At 53.7% G+C, this 23919-nt stretch overlaps 2 protein-coding genes across 2 annotated transcripts; both read left to right on the top strand.

The window, feature by feature from the left end:
- Positions 1 to 660: 660 nt before the first annotated feature.
- LOC134525404 (ubiquitin carboxyl-terminal hydrolase 42-like) lies at positions 661 to 7915 on the top strand. The gene is made up of 11 exons (XM_063356244.1): positions 661 to 943; positions 4562 to 4762; positions 5229 to 5339; positions 5415 to 5517; positions 5666 to 5733; positions 5891 to 5961; positions 6502 to 6584; positions 6849 to 6960; positions 7204 to 7344; positions 7563 to 7663; positions 7762 to 7915. The coding sequence occupies exons 1-11, from the start codon at positions 661 to 663 to the stop codon at positions 7913 to 7915; spliced, it is 1428 nt and encodes a 475-aa protein (XP_063212314.1).
- Positions 7916 to 10408: 2493 nt separating this feature from the next.
- Positions 10409 to 22552, top strand: LOC134525405 (ubiquitin carboxyl-terminal hydrolase 42-like). The gene is made up of 15 exons (XM_063356245.1): positions 10409 to 10485; positions 11425 to 11571; positions 13198 to 13250; positions 15355 to 15575; positions 17789 to 17903; positions 19199 to 19399; positions 19866 to 19976; positions 20052 to 20154; positions 20303 to 20370; positions 20528 to 20598; positions 21139 to 21221; positions 21486 to 21597; positions 21841 to 21981; positions 22200 to 22300; positions 22399 to 22552. The coding sequence occupies exons 1-15, from the start codon at positions 10409 to 10411 to the stop codon at positions 22550 to 22552; spliced, it is 1758 nt and encodes a 585-aa protein (XP_063212315.1).
- Positions 22553 to 23919: the final 1367 nt, after the last annotated feature.

Genomic DNA, 23919 nt, shown 5'->3' on the forward strand with positions numbered 1-23919 from the left:
CCAGGCGAGTGCCCTCCACCAGATCTCTCTAGACGTGGATTTTGACGCTTGAACATCTCTGTGTAAAGAAATCTTTTGAAAATCTTTTCGTAGTCTAAACTCCTTTACATAATAAAAAAAGATAGAATCCTTAGTGATAGAAACAGGCTTTCTTTGCCTTATTGGAACCTCCCAGGGCACAGACATTGCCACTTCTGTATCTATTTACACACAAATCATCAGAGAATACAAACTGGCTATTTAAACGTCTACAGAAGAGCTGCTAGACAGAGGCAGATCTCTTTAGACTTAGGTGTTGACACTTACTATACACAACAACTAATTAGACTGGCTCTCTGTTTAGACATATATTCTGATGCTGGAATAGCTCTTTATAAGTACAGCTTCTCCAGCTCTTTTCCTAGTCTAAGCTCCTTGACAGCGTAGAGAATCAGAGCACCCTTAGAGAGAGCGCTTTTTATTTTGATCTCCTTCTAGATACAGGAATGAATATTATTTTTCAATGGCTATAAAAAGAAGAGCTTGTTCACTATTTCAGTGCCTCACACCCAGAGTCACAGGGATCTTTAACGTTTTTTAACCACCACAGCCCCCGCCCAACTTCCAGAGATTTTGGGGCCGTGACCCGCCTCTTTTGGGGGGAACTCCGTGTAACCCCCCATGCCCCCCTCGCCTGCTCCTCCGACGTGTGGGCCAGGGGATGGAGAGAAGAGGTGGGCGGAGGGGGAACGGCGGGGGCGGCTGAGCTGGCAGTACCTGCCCATCCCGGCCACCGCCGTCTCGCCCGAGCAGGCCTTTGCCACCGGCCAGAGCGTCCTGGAGCATCGTCGAGCCATCCTGGCGCCGGAGAACCTGGGCCAGATTCTCATCTTGCACCAAAACTTTGATTTTTTAGAATCAATCAGGAACAGCAACGAGGCGCGGAGCAGGAATCCCCACACTCGTACATGTCTGTGACAGCAGCCCTATTTTCAACCCCAGAAAGTATTACTGCTTGACACCTTTCAGCAAGGCACTATGGAGTTGTACACGACACGGGGCAAATATGATTCTTTCACATCACTGATCAATGTTTCAAAAGGAGACGGCAAGAAACCCAAAGACTGGAAATGATGAGGGGACTGGAACAGCTCTCTTATGCAGAAAGGCTGAGGGATTTGGGTCTTTTCAGTCTGGAAAAAAGACGACTGAGGGGGGACCTTATCAACGCTTCTAAATACTGAAAGAGGGGGTGTCAGGAGGATGGGGCCAGGCTCTTTTCAGTGGCGCCCAGCGACGGGACAAGGGGTAACGGGCACAAACTGGAGCATAGGCACTTCCACCTAAACATGAGGAGGAACTTCTTTGCTGTGAGGGTGGCAGAGCCCTGTCACAGGCTGCCCAGAGAGGTGGTGGAGGCTGCGTCTCTGGAGACATTCCAAAGCCGCCTGGATGCGTTCCTGTGCCACCTGCTCTGGGTGACCCTGCTCTGGCAGGGGGTTGGATGTTGGATGAGATGATCTCCAGAGGGCCCTTCCAACCCCCACCGTTGTGTGATTCTGTGGTGAGCGTTTGGGCCTGTGGGTCACGTCTGCCTTGAAAGGGAGCTCACCCAGAGGTGGTGCCAGCGGAGGACGGGGCTGGGCAGAGCCAGGCCATGTGCCGGGGGAGCCGGGCTCTCTGTTAGCGCTCAGGGGTGCGTCCGGGTGGTAAAGGGGAGGGACTGTCCTGCCGCAAGCCATGTTGGCTGCCCTAGGCCTTGGCTGTCTGGGAGAAGGTGCCGGTAGTGGAGGCTGTTGTTGGTGGCAGCTCTGGAGCAGCTCTGCTGCTGGTTCCATGGCTGCCAAAGCCCGAGCCGGCGGAGCTGTCTGTGCGCACCGACCGGGGCAAACCTTGCTGGGGAAAGCGCTCCTGGGAGGGCTCCAGAGAAGCCCTGTAGGCTGCTGCTTTCTGTGGCTTGCTTTCTTTTTCTCCGTTTCTCTCATTCCAACCACGTCTTTCAACCAGAGAGGAGGGAAGGGGAGTCTGGCCTGGTGTTCAGGCCCCAGTGGAGCCTTGAGCAAAGGGCGGGCTGAGGCCCAAGACCAATCTTGGGCGCTGCTCGGCTGCCCCTTAATGAACCCTACAGCCGCATACTCGGGTGTGGGTATTGCCCACAGCATTGCTGTTAGGGGGGAATGTACCTTGATGAGGGCAAAACCGACAAGGGGCAAAATACTCATGAAAACCATTTTATACTTTATTGAGAGGTTAAACCGTAAATGGTCTCTGGATCTTCCACTCTCCACCGGTGCCAAGACTTCCCAGGTTTTTGTGTCGGGAGATTCTGTACCCGCTTCTTTTGACAGATGACAAAGCTGCAGCCTCCCCAGAGTCCAAAGAAAAGGGCTGTTTGGGGACCTTCTCCTCCTCCAGTGCCACAGAGAGGGAACGTCCCAGGCCTGCACGGCAAACTCATTACCGAGAGAACCTGGTTTTGAAATCTTTGATAGCCTTGGCCATCGTGGGTGCTATTTCTGCAACAGAGGAAGAAAAAAACCCACCAATGGACGAAACCCCCCTCCCATTAAAGCAACAGGCACAGACTGGGGGAGCAGAGAGCAATTCCAAGCTGCAACTTTGCAGAGCCTTTAGCCTCTCCTTAGGGAGAGGAGAGGAGAGGAGAGGAGAGGAGAGGAGAGGAGAGGAGAGGAGAGGAGAGGAGAGGAGAGGAGAGGAGAGGAGAGGAGAGGAGAGGAGAGGAGAGGAGAGGAGAGGAGAGGAGAGGAGAGGAGAGGAGAGGAGAGGAGAGGAGAGGAGAGGAGAGGAGAGAGGCCGCCAACACGACCCCTCCTGCAGAGCCGGGATTTCCCTCGCGGCAGAAACAGCAGATTTGTGCCTTTGTAAAGGAGGAGCTCTGGGAGACGAAGGGCTGTTCCGCGGTTTGTACTTACTCTTGGCTGGTGGTTTCCTGGGGTCACAGGAGTCCTGCAGTGGCCGGGGCAATCATGGTAGGTCTGCGTGGGGTGGGGGCAGGGGCAGAACGAGATCCCTTGAGCAGGCCAGGGAGAAAACTCAGTGCCCAAGTGGGGCAGGAGCAAAGCGAGCCACCCCGATTTTGGTAGAGCCACGGAGCCACCTCTAGCAGGGCAAGAGTAAATCTCCCTAAATTTCCTAAATTTCTCTGGTATAGGGAAAGGGCAAAATGAGCCTCCCCAGGCAAGAGCGGGGAAACACCAGCTGTCCTGAGAGGGACATGATGAAAAGAAGCCACCCAAGCAACGCTGAGGCCAAAGTGGATGCCCCAAGTGAAGGGTGTAAAGAAGAAAGCCTCCCTGAGTGGCGCAGGAGGAAAAGTAACTGCCCCGAGCTGAGCAGGAGGAACTCAGTGCCCTGAGCAAGAGTAGGGAAAACTAGAGGACCCAGGCGGTGCAGGGGCCCAACTGGCGAGCTCAAGGCGGGCAGGAATAGCAACCAGCTGCCTCGTTGGGGCAGAAGCACTACTCGCTGCCCTCCTGGGGGGTCGAGGGGTTAAACCAGATGCTAAAAAGCCAGCCAGAAACGCGTTTTGGAGGTGCAGGGTGGGAGAGCAGCTGGGTGGGCGCCTGGCAGCCACCCAAGGGGCACCCAGCGCAGTTGCTCAAGGTGTTTTTTTGGTCGCGCTAGTTGAGAGTCAGCCTGTGGCTGTGTCTTGGGGGGTAGATAAAATTCATTGGAAAGGAACCTGTAAGACAGCAGGTGCTTTGCTGCACGAGTCTCACAGACGCAGTCCTGTGTCTGTCAAGAGTGGAAAAGAAGCCCTCAGCCCCCCGAATGTGCCAGCCAAAGCTGTGAAGGGGCTCGCTGGCAGCCCTGGGTACGTTTTTATTGCTGGGGCCGGTGCGGCTCCAGGCAGAGGTGGGAGCTCCGCGGGCAGACGAGCAGCCCTTGGCCAGCAGTGCCTGGGGCAGCCCAACAGCTGCCGGCTGGTGGCTGCAGGAGGTGCCTGGGCTGTGGCGGCTGCGGGGCCGCAGTGCGTCCCCGTGCGTCCGGGTGTGGCCCCTGTCACAAAGGGGCAGTGATGCGGCACCCGCCCGCTGCTTGTGAGCTCACCTGGCCAGGGCTTGGCATCCTGAAGAGCGTGCCAGGGAAAGCCAGTTGGGCTGAGCTGGCCTTCGGGATAACTCGGCTCCTTCCTTTGCCACTTGCTTGGCTACTTTTTTTCCAACCATTGATCGTTTACTGCCCACTTCTCCTCACCTGCCGTCCTCTTGCAAAGGTAATTATGCTTTGAGCTTTAGGACAGATCATGTGGTAGCTAGACACGGGATCAAAGTATAGGCTGGTCTCTCCCTTGGGAGCGGTAGGATGAGCTATTACACCTTGATAGGCTGTCCAGATATGCCCTATGGGTAGAGTTCCTATTTGCTAGTTGTTGTTTCTTTAGCATGTGCTGGGATGGGTAAGCAGGGGGTGGCAGTGCAGTCTGAGGCTTCCCCCAATGTTTCTGTGTTGGAGGTTAGAGCTGGTTGTCCTGGGTGCTCCTGTACAGAACTCAACTTTTAAAATCGGCTTTTGTGCACCACTATGGTCTCATCACTTCTCAAATGTCATTGCCCTGCAGTCACTGCCGAGGGAATGGCCCTGCCACAAAGGATCCTCTTTCCCGCGGCGAAGATTTGCATGGACTGGCAGCAAAGACAGAGAGCTGGAGCGGGACTTGACAACCTGGGCAATACGTGCTTCCTCAACTCCGTGCTGCAGTGCCTGACGTACACCCCCCCTCTGGCCAACTACCTGCTCTCTCGTGAGCACAGTCAGTCGTGTGAGTACTTTTGGGACCATGTCCTTGCAAATCTCTTGGACACTTCCCAAGGATTCCCAGACTCTGGGATTTGATTTGGGAGAAAAGCAGCCCTTCTGTGTAAATCCCCTGAGTGGGTGTGTTCTTTGAACACTCAAGCCTAGAAACCGCTTCTCACATCTGGGTGGTTTCATCTTCAGAAGGGCGCCTCTTTCTCACCACGGGTCTCGTTCCCTATTTCTGCAAGTTAAAAACTCCCTTTGCGTGTTGCACAGAAAACTTCTGTCAGTTGGGCATCCCTCTGAAGAAGGTTTTCTGTGCGTTAAGGCATCCCGGGCTTGTTGGGACGTCGACAGCTTGCGAGAAGAGCAGTGGAGACTGTTTTTCGAACTTCAAGATCTTTGTTAGGTTTCCTGTTGCTATGGATACCTTGCACACCTGAGAAGCTTGTTTCCCCCCTACCCTCCCTCCGTCCCTCCCTCTTCAGGTCGTCAGCAAGGTTTCTGCATGATGTGCATAATGGAGGCACACGTGAAGCGGGTCCTGCGTTCCTCAGCCAGTGCCATCCAGCCCTGGGCTGTGGTCAATGTCCTCAGACGTAAGTCATTGCAGGTGCTTTTATGTGTGTTTGTCCCTTCTGGTAGGAGAGAACTACTAACTTCTTCTCTCTTAGGCATAGGAGAACATTTTGAGCATGGCATGCAGGAAGACGCCCACGACTTCTTACGTTGTACTGTCGATGCCATGCAGAGAGCTTGTCTGCACGGCAGCAGCGAGTAAGCACAAGCAAATGACCTTTGCAATGTTCCCGAGCCCTTTGGACTCCCCGACGGAGTCCCACCAAGGAAAGCCCACGGCCAGGGTTTTCAGACAAAGACAAACGTCTTGGAGGGCGTAACTCTCTGCCTTACCATTTCTCTCCAGCCTGGACATCTCTTCCGAAGCAACTACCATCATCCATCAAATATTTGGGGGCTTCCTGAGATCCAGAGGTACTTTTCCACAACTCTTGCTCTCCTTGGGATTGTCTGTGCCCTTCTGTCTGCCTGTCATAAACAGCTGTTGGTGTGCGTGGCGGAGCAGCTGTGACGAGCGTAAAGCGGCACAGTCCCCTTCCCCTGTCGCTGAGCGTTTCCATTTGCGTTCCAGTCACCTGCTTGAGCTGCAGCGCGATTTCCGATTCCTACGAGGCCTTCCTGGATGTTCCTTTGGATATAAAAGTAAGAGGGTTTGTAACTGTGCTTCAGGACGCCCCAAGGTCCCTGTAGCTTTCCAGACAAACACAGTTGGCTTAAAAGCCAACACAAGAGACCTTGGTGGTGGGTTGCAGGGGAATGGGCGGTCTCCTGCTGGGGAGGCCATGGCAGCGGTCTCCCTGCAGGTGCTGCCTTGAAGCTGCACAAGTGCAAATTATCCTCTCTGCACCCTTGACGTACTCTCCTCCTTCTTCCCTTTGCCCTCCCTCAACCCCAGTCTGGCTTCTCGGCTGACGGGTTGTATTGTTTTCACTCTTGATGACCCTGCTCCCCGTGGGTAGCTGGACTGAGTGGTGCCACAGGGAGGTAGCTCTGGATGGCCCCGGGAATCCCTGGGAATGGAGGGAAGTGCTCGGCATAGTACTGCCCTCTTTCTGCCTCCCTCTGGACGCTGCTTGCGGGTTCATGGTGGGTCTCCTCAGCGTCAGCTACCGGAGATTTTGCGTAAGTGTTTGGGCAAGGGCGTTTCCCGCAGCTCAGTGCTCTCCTCTCTCCCTCCTCCAGGCAGCCGCGTCTGTCACCGCAGCTCTGGAGGACTTTGTGAAACCTGAGCAGCTGGATGGCAACAACTGCTTTAAATGCAGACAGTAAGACGATTACTAAGGACATGTTAACAGTAGATCCTGCCTTGAGGTTTTGCATGTGGTGGAGCATAAGCTAGCTTTTCCCGTAGGTTGCATACACAATAATAAGACAGCCCTTTTTTAAAATATGGTATTATGGCACTGAATAGTCTTCAAATAGCGTAAGGATGCGTGAGACGTGAAAGGCTGTCTGGCTTTCGGGGGGGCGGAAAAAAGGGTGCCTTTCAAGGGCGCCTTCCAGCATGTGTCTCTGTGCTTGGTTTCAAGGTGTGACAAGATGGTTGCCGCCTCCAAGAGGTTTACGTTCCATCGTGTGCCCAAGGTTCTCACGCTGTGTCTGAAAAGGTTTGGAGACTTCACTGGCAGGAAGATCAGAAAGGTGTGTACGCGATTGGAGTGCAACTTTCTCTTCCTGGAAAGCAGTGCGCTCTTTCACAAGTGTTCCCTGTTGAGTTTTGTGTGTTCCCTTCTGGAGAGAGGAGAGTTCCTGTGGGAAGACAAGCATGTACTCTGCTGCGATGCAGCTGCTTTGGCCGAGAACAGTTTCCTGCCGCCCAAGCCATACATGTTGCTTTAGAGAAAATCCGGGGATCATTTCTTACTCCTCTTGGTGTCTCTGTAGGTTGTGAAGTATCCCGAGTGCTTGGATCTTCGCCCGTATGTGTCTCAGACGGCTGGAGAACCGCTCCTCTACTCCTTATATGCTGTGCTGGTGCACAGCGGTGGCAGCTGTCATGTGGGGCACTATTTCTGCTACACAAAGGTAAAGAGCAACTTCCTTCCTAACAAGGGAAAACTGTAGCCTGGGGACGACAAACTTCCATGTCAGTGTTACTGGCAGGCAAGGTTTTGGGGGAGAAGGTCTCCTGAGGGGCTGGGCTGGATTTGGTTCTGCATACCCTTGGTTCGGTAGTTTTCTGCCTGTGCTTGTGTGGAGAAACCACGCAGTTCATCTCCAGATATCGACGCCTTTCTTGACAGGCCAGCGATGGACGGTGGTACCAGATGGATGATTCCTCTGTGGTTCTTGATGACACCGACACAGTTCTCAGGCAGCAAGCCTATTTACTGTTCTATGTCAGGTAATAACAAGTGCTAGCCTGTGTTTAGAATACGTTTCCCTTTCATGCTTTTGCTCTTTTTCTTCTCATCCTCCTCAGAGTTTCTCTTTCTGTCACAGGAGACAATTACTACCTGCATCCTTTGGTGCTGTCAAATCTGAACTACCCCACGTCAGTCCTTACCTTTTCTTGCTGGCCTTTAGGCTGCTGGCCTGGTGTAAAGTGCTACTTGTCTGCTCTCTGAAGCTGGCTAATGTCGAGAAGAGGACTTAAAGGGGGCCTACAGGAACGATGGGGAGGGACTCTATCGTGGAGTGTAGTGATAGGGCAAGGGGTAACGGTTTTAACCTGAAAGAGGGAAGATTTAGGTTAGATACGAGGAAGAAATTCTTTACCGTGGGGGTGGTGAGACACTGGAAGATGATGCCCTGTCCCTGGGGGTGTTCAAGGCCAGGTTGGATGGGGCTTTGAGCAACCTGATCTAGTGGCAGGTGTCCCTGCCCATGGCAGGGGAGATAGAACGAGATGGTGTTGAAGATGCCTTCTAACCCAAACCATGTGATGATTCTCTAATGCTATGCAATGGAGACTGTAGGGGCTACAAAGACGAGGTCTTGCTCCCACGGGGGCTGACCTGGTGGGAAGACCCCAATCAAATTTCCCATTTTTAGTCTTGGTTATGTCTTCTGTCTGTCATAGAAACAGCTCCATGAAAACAACTGACCTCCACAGAAGGCAGCAAGAACAGCCCTAAGCGAACATCCCTTTTTTTTTTTTTTTTTTCCTCCAGGAGCTCCTCTTTGAAAACTGAAGAAAGGGCTGCTTCTTTGAAAACTGAAGAAAGTGCTCCTTCCTCACCAGCACCATACCATGCCCATTCCTTCATCAGTCAGGGGGCAGCTGGCAGCAAGCAGGTGGGTTCCGTGGGACCACAAGGTCTGCATTGCAGGACTAAGGTAGCTCTGGGGAGGTGGGTCAGGGAAGCAGACGGGCAGTGGATTTCTTTCCAGGATCTTGGCATTGCTCTGTTTTCCCTCCCACATTGCAGCTTCCCTCACAGCCACGACGCTGTGCTCTCCCCAAGCAGCCCACCTAGGTCCATCCCATTTGTCCACCTTTGGCCCTCCTGCCCTTGCAGCTCTCTAGGAGAACCTTTGGGACGTCCTTAGCTGTCCCCTCACAGAGCTTCTGGGGTTTCCTCACTGTTCTGCTCCTTTCAGAGCAGGAGGAAAGGGCAGGACCTTTTCACAGCTCTCTTTGCAGGACATGGCGCTGGGCACGGAGGGCTCTCCAGAGGACAGCAGCTGCTCCACAAAAGCCAGCACCAGCCAGCGAAGGTGGGCCGGTGCACAGGTGGCATCTGCAGGCTGGCCAGGCAGAAGGCAACGTGACTGCCAGGTGCCCTGTCAGCCACGTGACCCTGTGCCGCAGAAGGTGCAGGAAGAGAAGAAAGAGAAGCAGAGATTCATCCCCTCTTCCCGCTGCCAGAGGAGCGGTGGCAGGGAGAGGGCCCGGAGCAGATCTCCACAGGGGGGCACTGATGTGTGCAGGTGGTGCGTGGTCACCACGGACTACGACCCCTCAAGAGGGAGGAGGAGGAGAAGTAGTCTTCCAAGTTGTGACCGCCCTCCCAGGGATGCTGCAGCTGCGGGGCCCTCCAACACCCGCTCCCAGATGCCTCCCGCATCCAGCGCTACTCGGGAGAAAACCCTGCCGAGGCCAAGAGAGCAAAGCAGGTCCCTGCGGCAGGGCCACGATCTCCGCAGACGGTTGGTGGAGAACACGGATTGCCAGCCCTCAGCGAAGAGGAAGAAGATAAGTCCTCCAGGTGGTGACCGATGATGCAGCTCCAGGGCCCTCCACCGCCAGCTCCAAGCGGGCTCCCACAGCCGCTGCTGCTTGGGAGCCAACCCTGCTGAGGAAGAGAGCGCAAAGCTGATCCCTGCAGCGGGGCTGTGCTCTCCGCAGCCAGTTCGTGGAATAAATTTGTTGTATTTCATAAGATACTGGTTTCGTCGTACCGGTTTAGCTCCGGGCTTCAATTGTATTTTTACCAGCTCGGCCGCTTTAGCCCTTACAGGCTTCTTGGTGTCCCATCCAAAAGGGGTTACAGCATCCTCTATCTCAGAAAGAGAGTTGATTGGTACTTCTTTTCCTCCGTTTCCCGTTGTCTTCAGTAACACCTGCAATACATGTATTTGCGCTTCCCAGACGTTCCTTTGTGGAATATGAACTCTAATTTTGTTTTTAGCAAAGGTTATTTGTGCCACTAGTTTGCTTAACCTCAACCAGGGGTTCGGACGGGGATTCCGCTCTCTCAAGCCCCTGTCCCCGCCAATCCGAGTCCCCGTTGACAGCCCCGCTTAGTTCTTCTGGTATCGGGGCCATGGCTGGGCCGGGAGTCCGATTAGATTTTCCCTTTGGACACTCATTTTTCCAGTGCCCTTTCTCTTTACAAAGGGCACGCTGATCCCTCCCTAGTGGGATTCTAGTTCCCAAGTCCCCTCCTGTTCCTCGGCCTCTCCCTCGTTCTCTTGGAAAACCTCAACCTGGGGAGGAGGCTTGAGCCCGTGCAAAAGCAGCTGCCAATATTACCGCCTTCTGCTTCCTTTCCCTCCATTTCTCCTTTTCATTCTCCTCCTTTTCTACCTCTTCCCTATTATTCTGGCCCAGCTGGAGTGCTTCTACACTAATGCACGCAGCATGGGCAACAGAGAGGAGAAGCTGGAAGCCATTGTGCAGCAGGAAAACTGTGACGTAGTCGCCATGGCGGAAACGTGGTGGGATGACTTGCACGACTGGAGTGCTGCGTTAGGTGGCTACGAACTCTTCAGAAGGGAGAGGCAAGGAAGGAGAGGAGGTGGGGTGGCTCTGTATGTTAGGGAGTGTTAGGAATGTCAAGAGCTTCATGATGGTGCCATAGGGTTGAGGGTGTATGGGTAAGAATCAGGGGGAGGGCCAACAAGGCTGATACCATGGTGGGAGTCTGTTACTGCGCACACTCCACCGCCTGCAGGTACAGGCAGCCAGCCGCCCTGGTTCCTGAGCGTTCCGCAGGAGCGGCACCAGCAGGCAGCTCCAAAAACCTTACTGCCTGCAAACACTTGAGCATAGCTGAAACGTGGGCAATTTTTCCTCTTTTTAGGCCTGCTGGTTAAAGACTGGTCTGCTGAGACACGGCTCAGGACCACACCAGGGCCAGCAGCGCTGCTTTCTGCATCCCGTGGCGGCGCTGGGCAGAGGGACGGGTTGCCAGATCCCGGCTCGAGGTACGCGTGTGGCATGTCAGGGTCACTCTCGCCTGGCTTTTCCCAGCAAAGCCCCAGCTGGTGCCAGCCCCGAGCTCTCCGCACCCAGTTCATGGAATAAATTTGTTGTGTTTCATAAGATACTGGTTTTGTCCGCTGACGGAGAGGGAGGGGAGGCCGAGCTGGGGCCACGGGGGCCGCTGCCCCTCGCCCACCCACCGCCCGGGCTGCCAGGAGGAGCCGGGCTGGCACCACCGCCACGGCCCAGCTCCGTCACTGACAGCTGCAGGCTGGAGACCTTGTGGGGCTGGGAGCCGGGGCATTCCTGAGGCCTCCGCCAGCCGAGCCTGCCTGAGGCTGTGGGGCCTGGCTGTGGCAGAGAGCCAGAGCCTCTGAGCACTGCCGGCCCGCTCGCCCTCAGCCTGCGCTGCTGTCCCCGGCCCCTCAGTGGGCCCTTCCCCATGCCGCCGTGGGCCCTGATGCGGTGTGGAGGCCGTGACGCCATCTACTGTGCTAGACGCCATTGCGTAGCAGGCACCGCCTGGCCCCGACCGTGTCTTGTGTCCATTTCAAGTTCTTCTCCAAGCTGAACTACGATACAGTCACCTTCGACGGCCTCCACATCACCCTCTGTGACCTCTGCGAAGTGGGATTTTTGGAATTCCTATATGTGGACATACAGTATTGCATTTTATACCTTTGTCTGTGCAGCAGTCCTGACAAAATGTTGAAACGATCTTGGAAAGAGCAAAGTGAAGCTTGAGTGAAGACGGCCTACTTGTTCAGATTTTTCCGAGTACTCCAAGCTTTTACAGTTCAGTAACTGTTACTTTTCATAATGGAAGTCTAGTAATAGAAGCAAAGCTGATATGAGGTCAAAGTAAACAGGATTTTAAAGATCAGTGGAAAAATATGCGATGATGCTTTTAAAGATGCCGGGAAGGCAAAAGGGGTGGTTGGGACCTATTTTACAAAGGGGGTGGAGGGATGTTCTCTTCCACGCTTACTCTAGAGGCGTGTTCTGTGGGGGCAGAATTCCCTTCAAAAAGCCCGTACTCAAGAACAGTGCATTTAAACTTGCCTCCTTGTAATTTGATCTGAATTTCTTATCATAGATGTTCTCACAATATCCTGGTAGAACGGTAAACTCCAGAGCACAGGTTTCTTGAGTACTCCTTCCTGCCCTGTAATATTCTGTCTCAAAAACCCTTGGAGAATGTGCTATTCTGCTTATCAGGCAAAAGGCAAACAAGTACAAAACCAAAAATGGGACTCTGAACTGTTCTTAGGTGAATAGTTTTAAGGAAGAAGAGTGCTCTTCTAAGACTGTCTCTAGAGCTCAGAACTTGCTTGAGTTCAGTGTTACAGCATGCACTTGACAGTTTTAGTAATGCCACGATGCGATGTCTTCAAAACAAACTCATGCTAACTCCAAAGGAAGTCATTTGGCCTCACAGCCGACGTCTGTCCATCTGTCGACTGGAATGTCTTCCACACTGTGCAAACGTAGCGTTTTAGAGAAAACGTTTGAGCGCCTTTTAAACCTTGCCCTTCACTGTGCCACTTGTTCCGTGACCTTTTTGGCCTACTGAACTAGCTCAATCAAGAAATGGTGATACACCCGTTGGAGATGAGATCATTGATACTTATCTTGGTGGAGACTGAAAATCCAGAAATCGTAGTCCAGTCTGTCAGTCAGGATGTTTTGAGGCGCTGCTTTCAGTGCCAGCCACAGGGATGATTTCTTTGTTGCAAAGCGTACAAGTGGTGTTGATCAGAACAGTTAAAAAATCACATACTGAGAAAGCATGTTTTTAAGCACTAGGGAGAAGAGGTGCTCTTGAGAGTTACGTTGCTTGCTGGTAGAGACAGTCTGGCATGTTACTAGCCGTTTTTATCTCTTACCCTGCAAGTCCTTCCCCCAGTAGCATGCTAGCTGTTTAGCAAGGCCTGTAAGCCTAATGAAGATTTTTCTTTGTCGTTGCGCGTGTAGGCTTGCCTTCTGATGACTTCTGTTCTGAGGAGCGTCTGTGCTTTATCTGGGTGAAGATACTTCTCTCGCTACTGCTCAGAGAGATGCTTTTGCAATGCTGTCAGACCCAAAAGGGTGGATTAAAGCAGGCCATAAATAAAAGGAGGACCTTTTTTCAGTGACTTGTTTGTAGCGTACATATGACACAAGGTATTAAAACTAGCAGATTTTCAGAATTGTAGGTGAATTTAAAAATGGGATTTTCAAATTGCGTGTTAAATGTGAAGCAGTATAAACCTCAGAGCCTGACCTCAGCTGCGTGTAGTTTTTTGCAGGCAGAAGGTTGTGGACACTAGTGCGATAATTGATTTAAGATCTCTAAGTCAGTGTGAGGCAGCAGTCAAAGTAGCCATTGTTTGACTTGTCTGCCTCCATTCATGCCTTGAGATACTTCTTGCCCTTGACTCTTTCAAGCATACTTTTTTCTTGTAGAATAGATAGCAAGTTTTAGACTGTTAGGTCTCTTCTGCCCTTGATTTTTATATACCATAGAATCATAGAATCATAGGGTTGGAAGGGACCTCTGGAGATCATCTAGTCCGACCCCCGTGCCAGAGCAGGGTCACCCAGAGCAGGTTACACAGGAGCCTGTCCAGGCGGCTTTGGAATGTCTCCAGAGACGCAGCCTCCACCACCTCTCTGGGCAGCCTGTTCCAGTGCTCTGCCACCCTGGAAGGAAAGTAGTTCCTCCTCGTGGTTAGGGGGAACTTCCTAAGCTCCAGTTTGTGCCCATTACCTCTTGTCCTGTCACTGGACACCACTGAAAAGAGCCTGGCCCCATCCTCCTGACACCCCCCCTTTCAGTATTTAGAAGCGTTGATAAGGGTGCCCCTCAGCCGTCTTTTTTCCAGACTGAAGAGACCCAAATCCCTCAGCCTTTCTTCATAAGAGAGCTGTTCCAGTCCCATCGGCATCTTGGTAGCTCTCTGCTGCACCCTCTCCAGCAGTTCCCTGTCCCTCTTGAACGGGGGAGCCCAGAACTGGACACAGCACTCCAGGTGCGGCCTCACCAGGGCAGAGTATAGGGGGAGGATGACTTCCCTCCACCTGCTGGCCACATTTTTCCTGATGCACCCCAGGATGCCATTGGCCTTCTTGGCCACAAGGGCACATTGGTGGCTCATGGTCTTCCTGTTGTCCACCAGGACTCCCAGGTCTCTTTCAGCTGAGCTGCTCTCCAGCAGGTCAGCCCCCAACCTGTCCTGGTGCATGGGGTTATTCCTCCCCAGGTGCAGCACCCTACACTTGCCCTTCTTGAATTTCATAAGGTTCCTCTCTGCCCAGATCTCCAGCCTGTCCAGGGCTCGCTGGATGGCGGCACAGCCTTCCGGTGTGTCAGCTACCCCCTCAGCTTTGTGTCATTGGCGAACTTGCTGAGGGTGCACTCTGTCCCCTCATGCAGGTCGTTGATGAATATATTGAACAGGACTGGACCCAGTACTGACGCCCGCGGAACACCACTCGTCACTGACCTCCAACTAGACTCTGTGCTCCTAATCACGACCCTCTGAGCTCGCTCTTTCAACCAGTTATCTATCCACCTCACTGTCCATTCATCGAGCCCACTCTTCACAAGCTTCCCTATGAGGATGCTGTGGGAGACCGTGTCGAAAGCCTTGCTGAAGTCAAGGTAGACCACATCCACTGCACTCCCCTCATCTATCCGTCCAGTCATGCCATCATAGAAGGCTATCAGATTAGTCAGACATGATTTCCCCTTGGTGAATCCACGTTGAGTACTTCCAATAGCTTTCTTTTCCTCCACATGCCTTGAGATGACGCCCAGAACAAGCTGGTCCATCATCTTTCCAGGGATGGAGGTGAGGCTGACCGGCCTGTAGTTCCCCGGCTCCTCCTTCTTGCCTTTTTTGAAGACTGGAGTGACGTTGGCTTTCCTCCAGTCCTCAGGCACCTCGCCTGTTCTCCAGGACCTTTCAAAGATGATGGAGAGCGGCCCAGCAATGACTTCCGCCAGCTCCCTCAGCACTCTCGGGTGCATCCCAACAAGGGCACAGAGTGTGTTTCCTGGCCTCCAAGGCCTTCACGTCCCAAGTCCCTTAGACTGGCTCTCTGTTTAGACATATATTCTGACGCTGGAATAGCTCTTTATAAGTACAGCTTCTCCAGCTCTTTTCCTAGTCTAAGCTCCTTGACAGCGTAGAGAATCAGAGCACCCTTAGAGAGAGCGCTTTTTATTTTGATCTCCTTCTAGATACAGGAATGAATATTATTTTTCAATGGCTATAAAAAGAAGAGCTTGTTCACTATTTCAGTGCCTCACACCCAGAGTCACAGGGATCTTTAACGTTTTTTAACCACCACAGCCCCCGCCCAACTTCCAGAGATTTTGGGGCCGTGACCCGCCTCTTTTGGGGGGAACTCCGTGTAACTCCCCATGCCCCCCTCACCTGCTCCTCCGACGTGTGGGCCAGGGGATGGAGAGAAGAGGTGGGCGGAGGGGGAACGGCGGGGGCGGCTGAGCTGGCAGTACCTGCCCATCCCGGCCACCGCCGTCTCGCCCGAGCAGGCCTTTGCCACCGGCCAGAGCGTCCTGGAGCATCGTCGAGCCATCCTGGCGCCGGAGAACCTGGGCCAGATTCTCATCTTGCACCAAAACTTTGATTTTTTAGAATCAATCAGGAACAGCAACGAGGTGCGGAGCAGGAATCCCCACACTCGTACATGTCTGTGACAGCAGCCCTATTTTCAACCCCAGAAAGTATTACTGCTTGACACCTTTCAGCAAGGCACTATGGAGTTGTACACGACACGGGGCAAATATGATTCTTTCACATCACTGATCAATGTTTCAAAAGGAGACGGCAAGAAACCCAAAGACTGGAAATGATGAGGGGACTGGAACAGCTCTCTTATGCAGAAAGGCTGAGGGATTTGGGTCTTTTCAGTCTGGAAAAAAGACGACTGAGGGGGGACCTTATCAACACTTATAAATACTGAAAGAGGGGGTGTCAGGAGGATGGGGCCAGGCTCTTTTCAGTGGCGCCCAGCGACGGGACAAGGGGTAACGGGCACAAACTGGAGCATAGGCACTTCCACCTAAACATGAGGAGGAACTTCTTTGCTGTGAGGGTGGCAGAGCCCTGTCACAGGCTGCCCAGAGAGGTGGTGGAGGCTGCGTCTCTGGAGACATTCCAAAGCCGCCTGGATGCGTTCCTGTGCCACCTGCTCTGGGTGACCCTGCTCTGGCAGGGGGTTGGATGTTGGATGAGATGATCTCCAGAGGGCCCTTCCAACCCCCACCGTTGTGTGATTCTGTGGTGAGCGTTTGGGCCTGTGGGTCACGTCTGCCTTGAAAGGGAGCTCACCCAGAGGTGGTGCCAGCGGAGGACGGGGCTGGGCAGAGCCAGGCCATGTGCCGGGGGAGCCGGGCTCTCTGTTAGCGCTCAGGGGTGCGTCCAGGTGGTAAAGGGGAGGGACTGTCCTGCCGCAAGCCATGTTGGCTGCCCTAGGCCTTGGCTGTCTGGGAGAAGGTGCCGGTAGTGGAGGCTGTTGTTGGTGGCAGCTCTGGAGCAGCTCTGCTGCTGGTTCCATGGCTGCCAAAGCCCGAGCCGGCGGAGCTGTCTGTGCGCACCGACCGGGGCAAACCTTGCTGGGGAAAGCGCTCCTGGGAGGGCTCCAGAGAAGCCCTGTAGGCTGCTGCTTTCTGTGGCTTGCTTTCTTTTTCTCCGTTTCTCTCATTCCAACCACGTCTTTCAACCAGAGAGGAGGGAAGGGGAGTCTGGCCTGGTGTTCAGGCCCCAGTGGAGCCTTGAGCAAAGGGCGGGCTGAGGCCCAAGACCAATCTTGGGCGCTGCTCGGCTGCCCCTTAATGAACCCTACAGCCGCATACTCGGGTGTGGGTATTGCCCACAGCATTGCTGTTAGGGGGGAATGTACCTTGATGAGGGCAAAACCGACAAGGGGCAAAATACTCATGAAAACCATTTTATACTTTATTGAGAGGTTAAACCGTAAATGGTCTCTGGATCTTCCACTCTCCACCGGTGCCAAGACTTCCCAGGTTTTTGTGTCGGGAGATTCTGTACCCGCTTCTTTTGACAGATGACAAAGCTGCAGCCTCCCCAGAGTCCAAAGAAAAGGGCTGTTTGGGGACCTTCTCCTCCTCCAGTGCCACAGAGAGGGAACGTCCCAGGCCTGCACGGCAAACTCATTACCGAGAGAACCTGGTTTTGAAATCTTTGATAGCCTTGGCCATCGTGGGTGCTATTTCTGCAACAGAGGAAGAAAAAAACCCACCAATGGACGAAACCCCCCTCCCATTAAAGCAACAGGCACAGACTGGGGGAGCAGAGAGCAATTCCAAGCTGCAACTTTGCAGAGCCTTTAGCCTCTCCTTAGGGAGAGGAGAGGAGAGGAGAGGAGAGGAGAGGAGAGGAGAGGAGAGGAGAGGAGAGGAGAGGAGAGGAGAGGAGAGGAGAGGAGAGGAGAGGAGAGGAGAGGAGAGGAGAGGAGAGGAGAGGAGAGGAGAGGAGAGGAGAGGAGAGAGGCCGCCAACACGACCCCTCCTGCAGAGCCGGGATTTCCCTCGCGGCAGAAACAGCAGATTTGTGCCTTTGTAAAGGAGGAGCTCTGGGAGACGAAGGGCTGTTCCGCGGTTTGTACTTACTCTTGGCTGGTGGTTTCCTGGGGTCACAGGAGTCCTGCAGTGGCCGGGGCAATCATGGTAGGTCTGCGTGGGGTGGGGGCAGGGGCAGAACGAGATCCCTTGAGCAGGCCAGGGAGAAAACTCAGTGCCCAAGTGGGGCAGGAGCAAAGCGAGCCACCCCGATTTTGGTAGAGCCACGGAGCCACCTCTAGCAGGGCAAGAGTAAATCTCCCTAAATTTCCTAAATTTCTCTGGTATAGGGAAAGGGCAAAATGAGCCTCCCCAGGCAAGAGCGGGGAAACACCAGCTGTCCTGAGAGGGACATGATGAAAAGAAGCCACCCAAGCAACGCTGAGGCCAAAGTGGATGCCCCAAGTGAAGGGTGTAAAGAAGAAAGCCTCCCTGAGTGGCGCAGGAGGAAAAGTAACTGCCCCGAGCTGAGCAGGAGGAACTCAGTGCCCTGAGCAAGAGTAGGGAAAACTAGAGGACCCAGGCGGTGCAGGGGCCCAACTGGCGAGCTCAAGGCGGGCAGGAATAGCAACCAGCTGCCTCGTTGGGGCAGAAGCACTACTCGCTGCCCTCCTGGGGGGTCGAGGGGTTAAACCAGATGCTAAAAAGCCAGCCAGAAACGCGTTTTGGAGGTGCAGGGTGGGAGAGCAGCTGGGTGGGCGCCTGGCAGCCACCCAAGGGGCACCCAGCGCAGTTGCTCAAGGTGTTTTTTTGGTCGCGCTAGTTGAGAGTCAGCCTGTGGCTGTGTCTTGGGGGGTAGATAAAATTCATTGGAAAGGAACCTGTAAGACAGCAGGTGCTTTGCTGCACGAGTCTCACAGACGCAGTCCTGTGTCTGTCAAGAGTGGAAAAGAAGCCCTCAGCCCCCCGAATGTGCCAGCCAAAGCTGTGAAGGGGCTCGCTGGCAGCCCTGGGTACGTTTTTATTGCTGGGGCCGGTGCGGCTCCAGGCAGAGGTGGGAGCTCCGCGGGCAGACGAGCAGCCCTTGGCCAGCAGTGCCTGGGGCAGCCCAACAGCTGCCGGCTGGTGGCTGCAGGAGGTGCCTGGGCTGTGGCGGCTGCGGGGCCGCAGTGCGTCCCCGTGCGTCCGGGTGTGGCCCCTGTCACAAAGGGGCAGTGATGCGGCACCCGCCCGCTGCTTGTGAGCTCACCTGGCCAGGGCTTGGCATCCTGAAGAGCGTGCCAGGGAAAGCCAGTTGGGCTGAGCTGGCCTTCGGGATAACTCGGCTCCTTCCTTTGCCACTTGCTTGGCTACTTTTTTTCCAACCATTGATCGTTTACTGCCCACTTCTCCTCACCTGCCGTCCTCTTGCAAAGGTAATTATGCTTTGAGCTTTAGGACAGATCATGTGGTAGCTAGACACGGGATCAAAGTATAGGCTGGTCTCTCCCTTGGGAGCGGTAGGATGAGCTATTACACCTTGATAGGCTGTCCAGATATGCCCTATGGGTAGAGTTCCTATTTGCTAGTTGTTGTTTCTTTAGCATGTGCTGGGATGGGTAAGCAGGGGGTGGCAGTGCAGTCTGAGGCTTCCCCCAATGTTTCTGTGTTGGAGGTTAGAGCTGGTTGTCCTGGGTGCTCCTGTACAGAACTCAACTTTTAAAATCGGCTTTTGTGCACCACTATGGTCTCATCACTTCTCAAATGTCATTGCCCTGCAGTCACTGCCGAGGGAATGGCCCTGCCACAAAGGATCCTCTTTCCCGCGGCGAAGATTTGCATGGACTGGCAGCAAAGACAGAGAGCTGGAGCGGGACTTGACAACCTGGGCAATACGTGCTTCCTCAACTCCGTGCTGCAGTGCCTGACGTACACCCCCCCTCTGGCCAACTACCTGCTCTCTCGTGAGCACAGTCAGTCGTGTGAGTACTTTTGGGACCATGTCCTTGCAAATCTCTTGGACACTTCCCAAGGATTCCCAGACTCTGGGATTTGATTTGGGAGAAAAGCAGCCCTTCTGTGTAAATCCCCTGAGTGGGTGTGTTCTTTGAACACTCAAGCCTAGAAACCGCTTCTCACATCTGGGTGGTTTCATCTTCAGAAGGGCGCCTCTTTCTCACCACGGGTCTCGTTCCCTATTTCTGCAAGTTAAAAACTCCCTTTGCGTGTTGCACAGAAAACTTCTGTCAGTTGGGCATCCCTCTGAAGAAGGTTTTCTGTGCGTTAAGGCATCCCGGGCTTGTTGGGACGTCGACAGCTTGCGAGAAGAGCAGTGGAGACTGTTTTTCGAACTTCAAGATCTTTGTTAGGTTTCCTGTTGCTATGGATACCTTGCACACCTGAGAAGCTTGTTTCCCCCCTACCCTCCCTCCGTCCCTCCCTCTTCAGGTCGTCAGCAAGGTTTCTGCATGATGTGCATAATGGAGGCACACGTGAAGCAGGTCCTGTGTTCCTCAGCCAGTGCCATCCAGCCCTGGGCTGTGGTCAATGTCCTCAGACGTAAGTCATTGCAGGTGCTTTTATGTGTGTTTGTCCCTTCTGGTAGGAGAGAACTACTAACTTCTTCTCTCTTAGGCATAGGAGAACATTTTGAGCATGGCATGCAGGAAGACGCCCACGACTTCTTACGTTGTACTGTCGATGCCATGCAGAGAGCTTGTCTGCACGGCAGCAGCGAGTAAGCACAAGCAAATGACCTTTGCAATGTTCCCGAGCCCTTTGGACTCCCCGACGGAGTCCCACCAAGGAAAGCCCACGGCCAGGGTTTTCAGACAAAGACAAACGTCTTGGAGGGCGTAACTCTCTGCCTTACCATTTCTCTCCAGCCTGGACATCTCTTCCGAAGCAACTACCATCATCCATCAAATATTTGGGGGCTTCCTGAGATCCAGAGGTACTTTTCCACAACTCTTGCTCTCCTTGGGATTGTCTGTGCCCTTCTGTCTGCCTGTCATAAACAGCTGTTGGTGTGCGTGGCGGAGCAGCTGTGACGAGCGTAAAGCGGCACAGTCCCCTTCCCCTGTCGCTGAGCGTTTCCATTTGCGTTCCAGTCACCTGCTTGAGCTGCAGCGCGATTTCCGATTCCTACGAGGCCTTCCTGGATGTTCCTTTGGATATAAAAGTAAGAGGGTTTGTAACTGTGCTTCAGGACGCCCCAAGGTCCCTGTAGCTTTCCAGACAAACACAGTTGGCTTAAAAGCCAACACAAGAGACCTTGGTGGTGGGTTGCAGGGGAATGGGCGGTCTCCTGCTGGGGAGGCCATGGCAGCGGTCTCCCTGCAGGTGCTGCCTTGAAGCTGCACAAGTGCAAATTATCCTCTCTGCACCCTTGACGTACTCTCCTCCTTCTTCCCTTTGCCCTCCCTCAACCCCAGTCTGGCTCCTCGGCTGACGGGTTGTATTGTTTTCACTCTTGATGACCCTGCTCCCCGTGGGTAGCTGGACTGAGTGGTGCCACAGGGAGGTAGCTCTGGATGGCCCCGGGAATCCCTGGGAATGGAGGGAAGTGCTCGGCATAGTACTGCCCTCTTTCTGCCTCCCTCTGGACGCTGCTTGCGGGTTCATGGTGGGTCTCCTCAGCGTCAGCTACCGGAGATTTTGCGTAAGTGTTTGGGCAAGGGCGTTTCCCGCAGCTCAGTGCTCTCCTCTCTCCCTCCTCCAGGCAGCCGCGTCTGTCACCGCAGCTCTGGAGGACTTTGTGAAACCTGAGCAGCTGGATGGCAACAACTGCTTTAAATGCAGACAGTAAGACGATTACTAAGGACATGTTAACAGTAGATCCTGCCTTGAGGTTTTGCATGTGGTGGAGCATAAGCTAGCTTTTCCCGTAGGTTGCATACACAATAATAAGACAGCCCTTTTTTAAAATATGGTATTATGGCACTGAATAGTCTTCAAATAGCGTAAGGATGCGTGAGACGTGAAAGGCTGTCTGGCTTTCGGGGGGGCGGAAAAAAGGGTGCCTTTCAAGGGCGCCTTCCAGCATGTGTCTCTGTGCTTGGTTTCAAGGTGTGACAAGATGGTTGCCGCCTCCAAGAGGTTTACGTTCCATCGTGTGCCCAAGGTTCTCACGCTGTGTCTGAAAAGGTTTGGAGACTTCACTGGCAGGAAGATCAGAAAGGTGTGTACGCGATTGGAGTGCAACTTTCTCTTCCTGGAAAGCAGTGCGCTCTTTCACAAGTGTTCCCTGTTGAGTTTTGTGTGTTCCCTTCTGGAGAGAGGAGAGTTCCTGTGGGAAGACAAGCATGTACTCTGCTGCGATGGAGCTGCTTTGGCCGAGAACAGTTTCCTGCTGCCCAAGCCATACATGTTGCTTTAGAGAAAATCCGGGGATCATTTCTTACTCCTCTTGGTGTCTCTGTAGGTTGTGAAGTATCCCGAGTGCTTGGATCTTCGCCCGTATGTGTCTCAGACGGCTGGAGAACCGCTCCTCTACTCCTTATATGCTGTGCTGGTGCACAGCGGTGGCAGCTGTCATGTGGGGCACTATTTCTGCTACACAAAGGTAAAGAGCAACTTCCTTCCTAACAAGGGAAAACTGTAGCCTGGGGACGACAAACTTCCATGTCAGTGTTACTGGCAGGCAAGGTTTTGGGGGAGAAGGTCTCCTGAGGGGCTGGGCTGGATTTGGTTCTGCATACCCTTGGTTCGGTAGTTTTCTGCCTGTGCTTGTGTGGAGAAACCACGCAGTTCATCTCCAGATATCGACGCCTTTCTTGACAGGCCAGCGATGGACGGTGGTACGAGATGGATGATTCCTCTGTGGTTCTTGATGACATCGACACAGTTCTCAGGCAGCAAGCCTATTTACTGTTCTATGTCAGGTAATAACAAGTGCTAGCCTGTGTTTAGAATACGTTTCCCTTTCATGCTTTTGCTCTTTTTCTTCTCATCCTCCTCAGAGTTTCTCTTTCTGTCACAGGAGACAATTACTACCTGCATCCTTTGGTGCTGTCAAATCTGAACTACCCCACGTCAGTCCTTACCTTTTCTTGCTGGCCTTTAGGCTGCTGGCCTGGTGTAAAGTGCTACTTGTCTGCTCTCTGAAGCTGGCTAATGTCGAGAAGAGGACTTAAAGGGGGCCTACAGGAACGATGGGGAGGGACTCTATCGTGGAGTGTAGTGATAGGGCAAGGGGTAACGGTTTTAACCTGAAAGAGGGAAGATTTAGGTTAGATACGAGGAAGAAATTCTTTACCGTGGGGGTGGTGAGACACTGGAAGAGGATGCCCTGTCCCTGGGGGTGTTCAAGGCCAGGTTGGATGGGGCTTTGAGCAACCTGATCTAGTGGCAGGTGTCCCTGCCCATGGCAGGGGAGATAGAACGAGATGGTGTTGAAGATGCCTTCTAACCCAAACCATGTGATGATTCTCTAATGCTATGCAATGGAGACTGTAGGGGCTACAAAGACGAGGTCTTGCTCCCACGGGGGCTGACCTGGTGGGAAGACCCCAATCAAATTTCCCATTTTTAGTCTTGGTTATGTCTTCTGTCTGTCATAGAAACAGCTCCATGAAAACAACTGACCTCCACAGAAGGCAGCAAGAACAGCCCTAAGCGAACATCCCTTTTTTTTTTTTTTTTTTTCCTCCAGGAGCTCCTCTTTGAAAACTGAAGAAAGGGCTGCTTCTTTGAAAACTGAAGAAAGTGCTCCTTCCTCACCAGCACCATACCATGCCCATTCCTTCATCAGTCAGGGGGCAGCTGGCAGCAAGCAGGTGGGTTCCGTGGGACCACAAGGTCTGCATTGCAGGACTAAGGTAGCTCTGGGGAGGTGGGTCAGGGAAGCAGACGGGCAGTGGATTTCTTTCCAGGATCTTGGCATTGCTCTGTTTTCCCTCCCACATTGCAGCTTCCCTCACAGCCACGACGCTGTGCTCTCCCCAAGCAGCCCACCTAGGTCCATCCCATTTGTCCACCTTTGGCCCTCCTGCCCTTGCAGCTCTCTAGGAGAACCTTTGGGACGTCCTTAGCTGTCCCCTCACAGAGCTTCTGGGGTTTCCTCACTGTTCTGCTCCTTTCAGAGCAGGAGGAAAGGGCAGGACCTTTTCACAGCTCTCTTTGCAGGACATGGCGCTGGGCACGGAGGGCTCTCCAGAGGACAGCAGCTGCTCCACAAAAGCCAGCACCAGCCAGCGAAGGTGGGCCGGTGCACAGGTGGCATCTGCAGGCTGGCCAGGCAGAAGGCAACGTGACTGCCAGGTGCCCTGTCAGCCACGTGACCCTGTGCCGCAGAAGGTGCAGGAAGAGAAGAAAGAGAAGCAGAGATTCATCCCCTCTTCCCGCTGCCAGAGGAGCGGTGGCAGGGAGAGGGCCCGGAGCAGATCTCCACAGGGGGGCACTGATGTGTGCAGGTGGTGCGTGGTCACCACGGACTACGACCCCTCAAGAGGGAGGAGGAGGAGAAGTAGTCTTCCAAGTTGTGACCGCCCTCCCAGGGATG

The sequence above is a fragment of the Chroicocephalus ridibundus genome, chromosome 19 (assembly GCF_963924245.1).
Source record: "Chroicocephalus ridibundus chromosome 19, bChrRid1.1, whole genome shotgun sequence".
NCBI classification, from domain to species: domain Eukaryota; kingdom Metazoa; phylum Chordata; class Aves; order Charadriiformes; family Laridae; genus Chroicocephalus; species Chroicocephalus ridibundus.

Bases quoted from the DNA above. Each gene is read 5' to 3' on its own strand.
- LOC134525404 (XM_063356244.1), top strand. From the start codon at position 661: ATGCCCCCCTCGCCTGCTCCTCCGACGTGTGGGCCAGGGGATGGAGAG. The intron at 944-4,561 runs GTACATGTCTGT...ATTGCCCTGCAG, and splicing joins GAGCAGGAATCCCCACACTC to TCACTGCCGAGGGAATGGCC. The intron at 5,962-6,501 runs GTAAGAGGGTTT...TCCCTCCTCCAG, and splicing joins ATGTTCCTTTGGATATAAAA to GCAGCCGCGTCTGTCACCGC.
- LOC134525405 (XM_063356245.1), top strand. From the start codon at position 10,409: ATGGCGGAAACGTGGTGGGATGACTTGCACGACTGGAGTGCTGCGTTA. The intron at 11,572-13,197 runs GTATTGCATTTT...AGTTTTTTGCAG, and splicing joins TTCCTATATGTGGACATACA to GCAGAAGGTTGTGGACACTA. The intron at 21,982-22,199 runs GTAAAGAGCAAC...CTTTCTTGACAG, and splicing joins ACTATTTCTGCTACACAAAG to GCCAGCGATGGACGGTGGTA.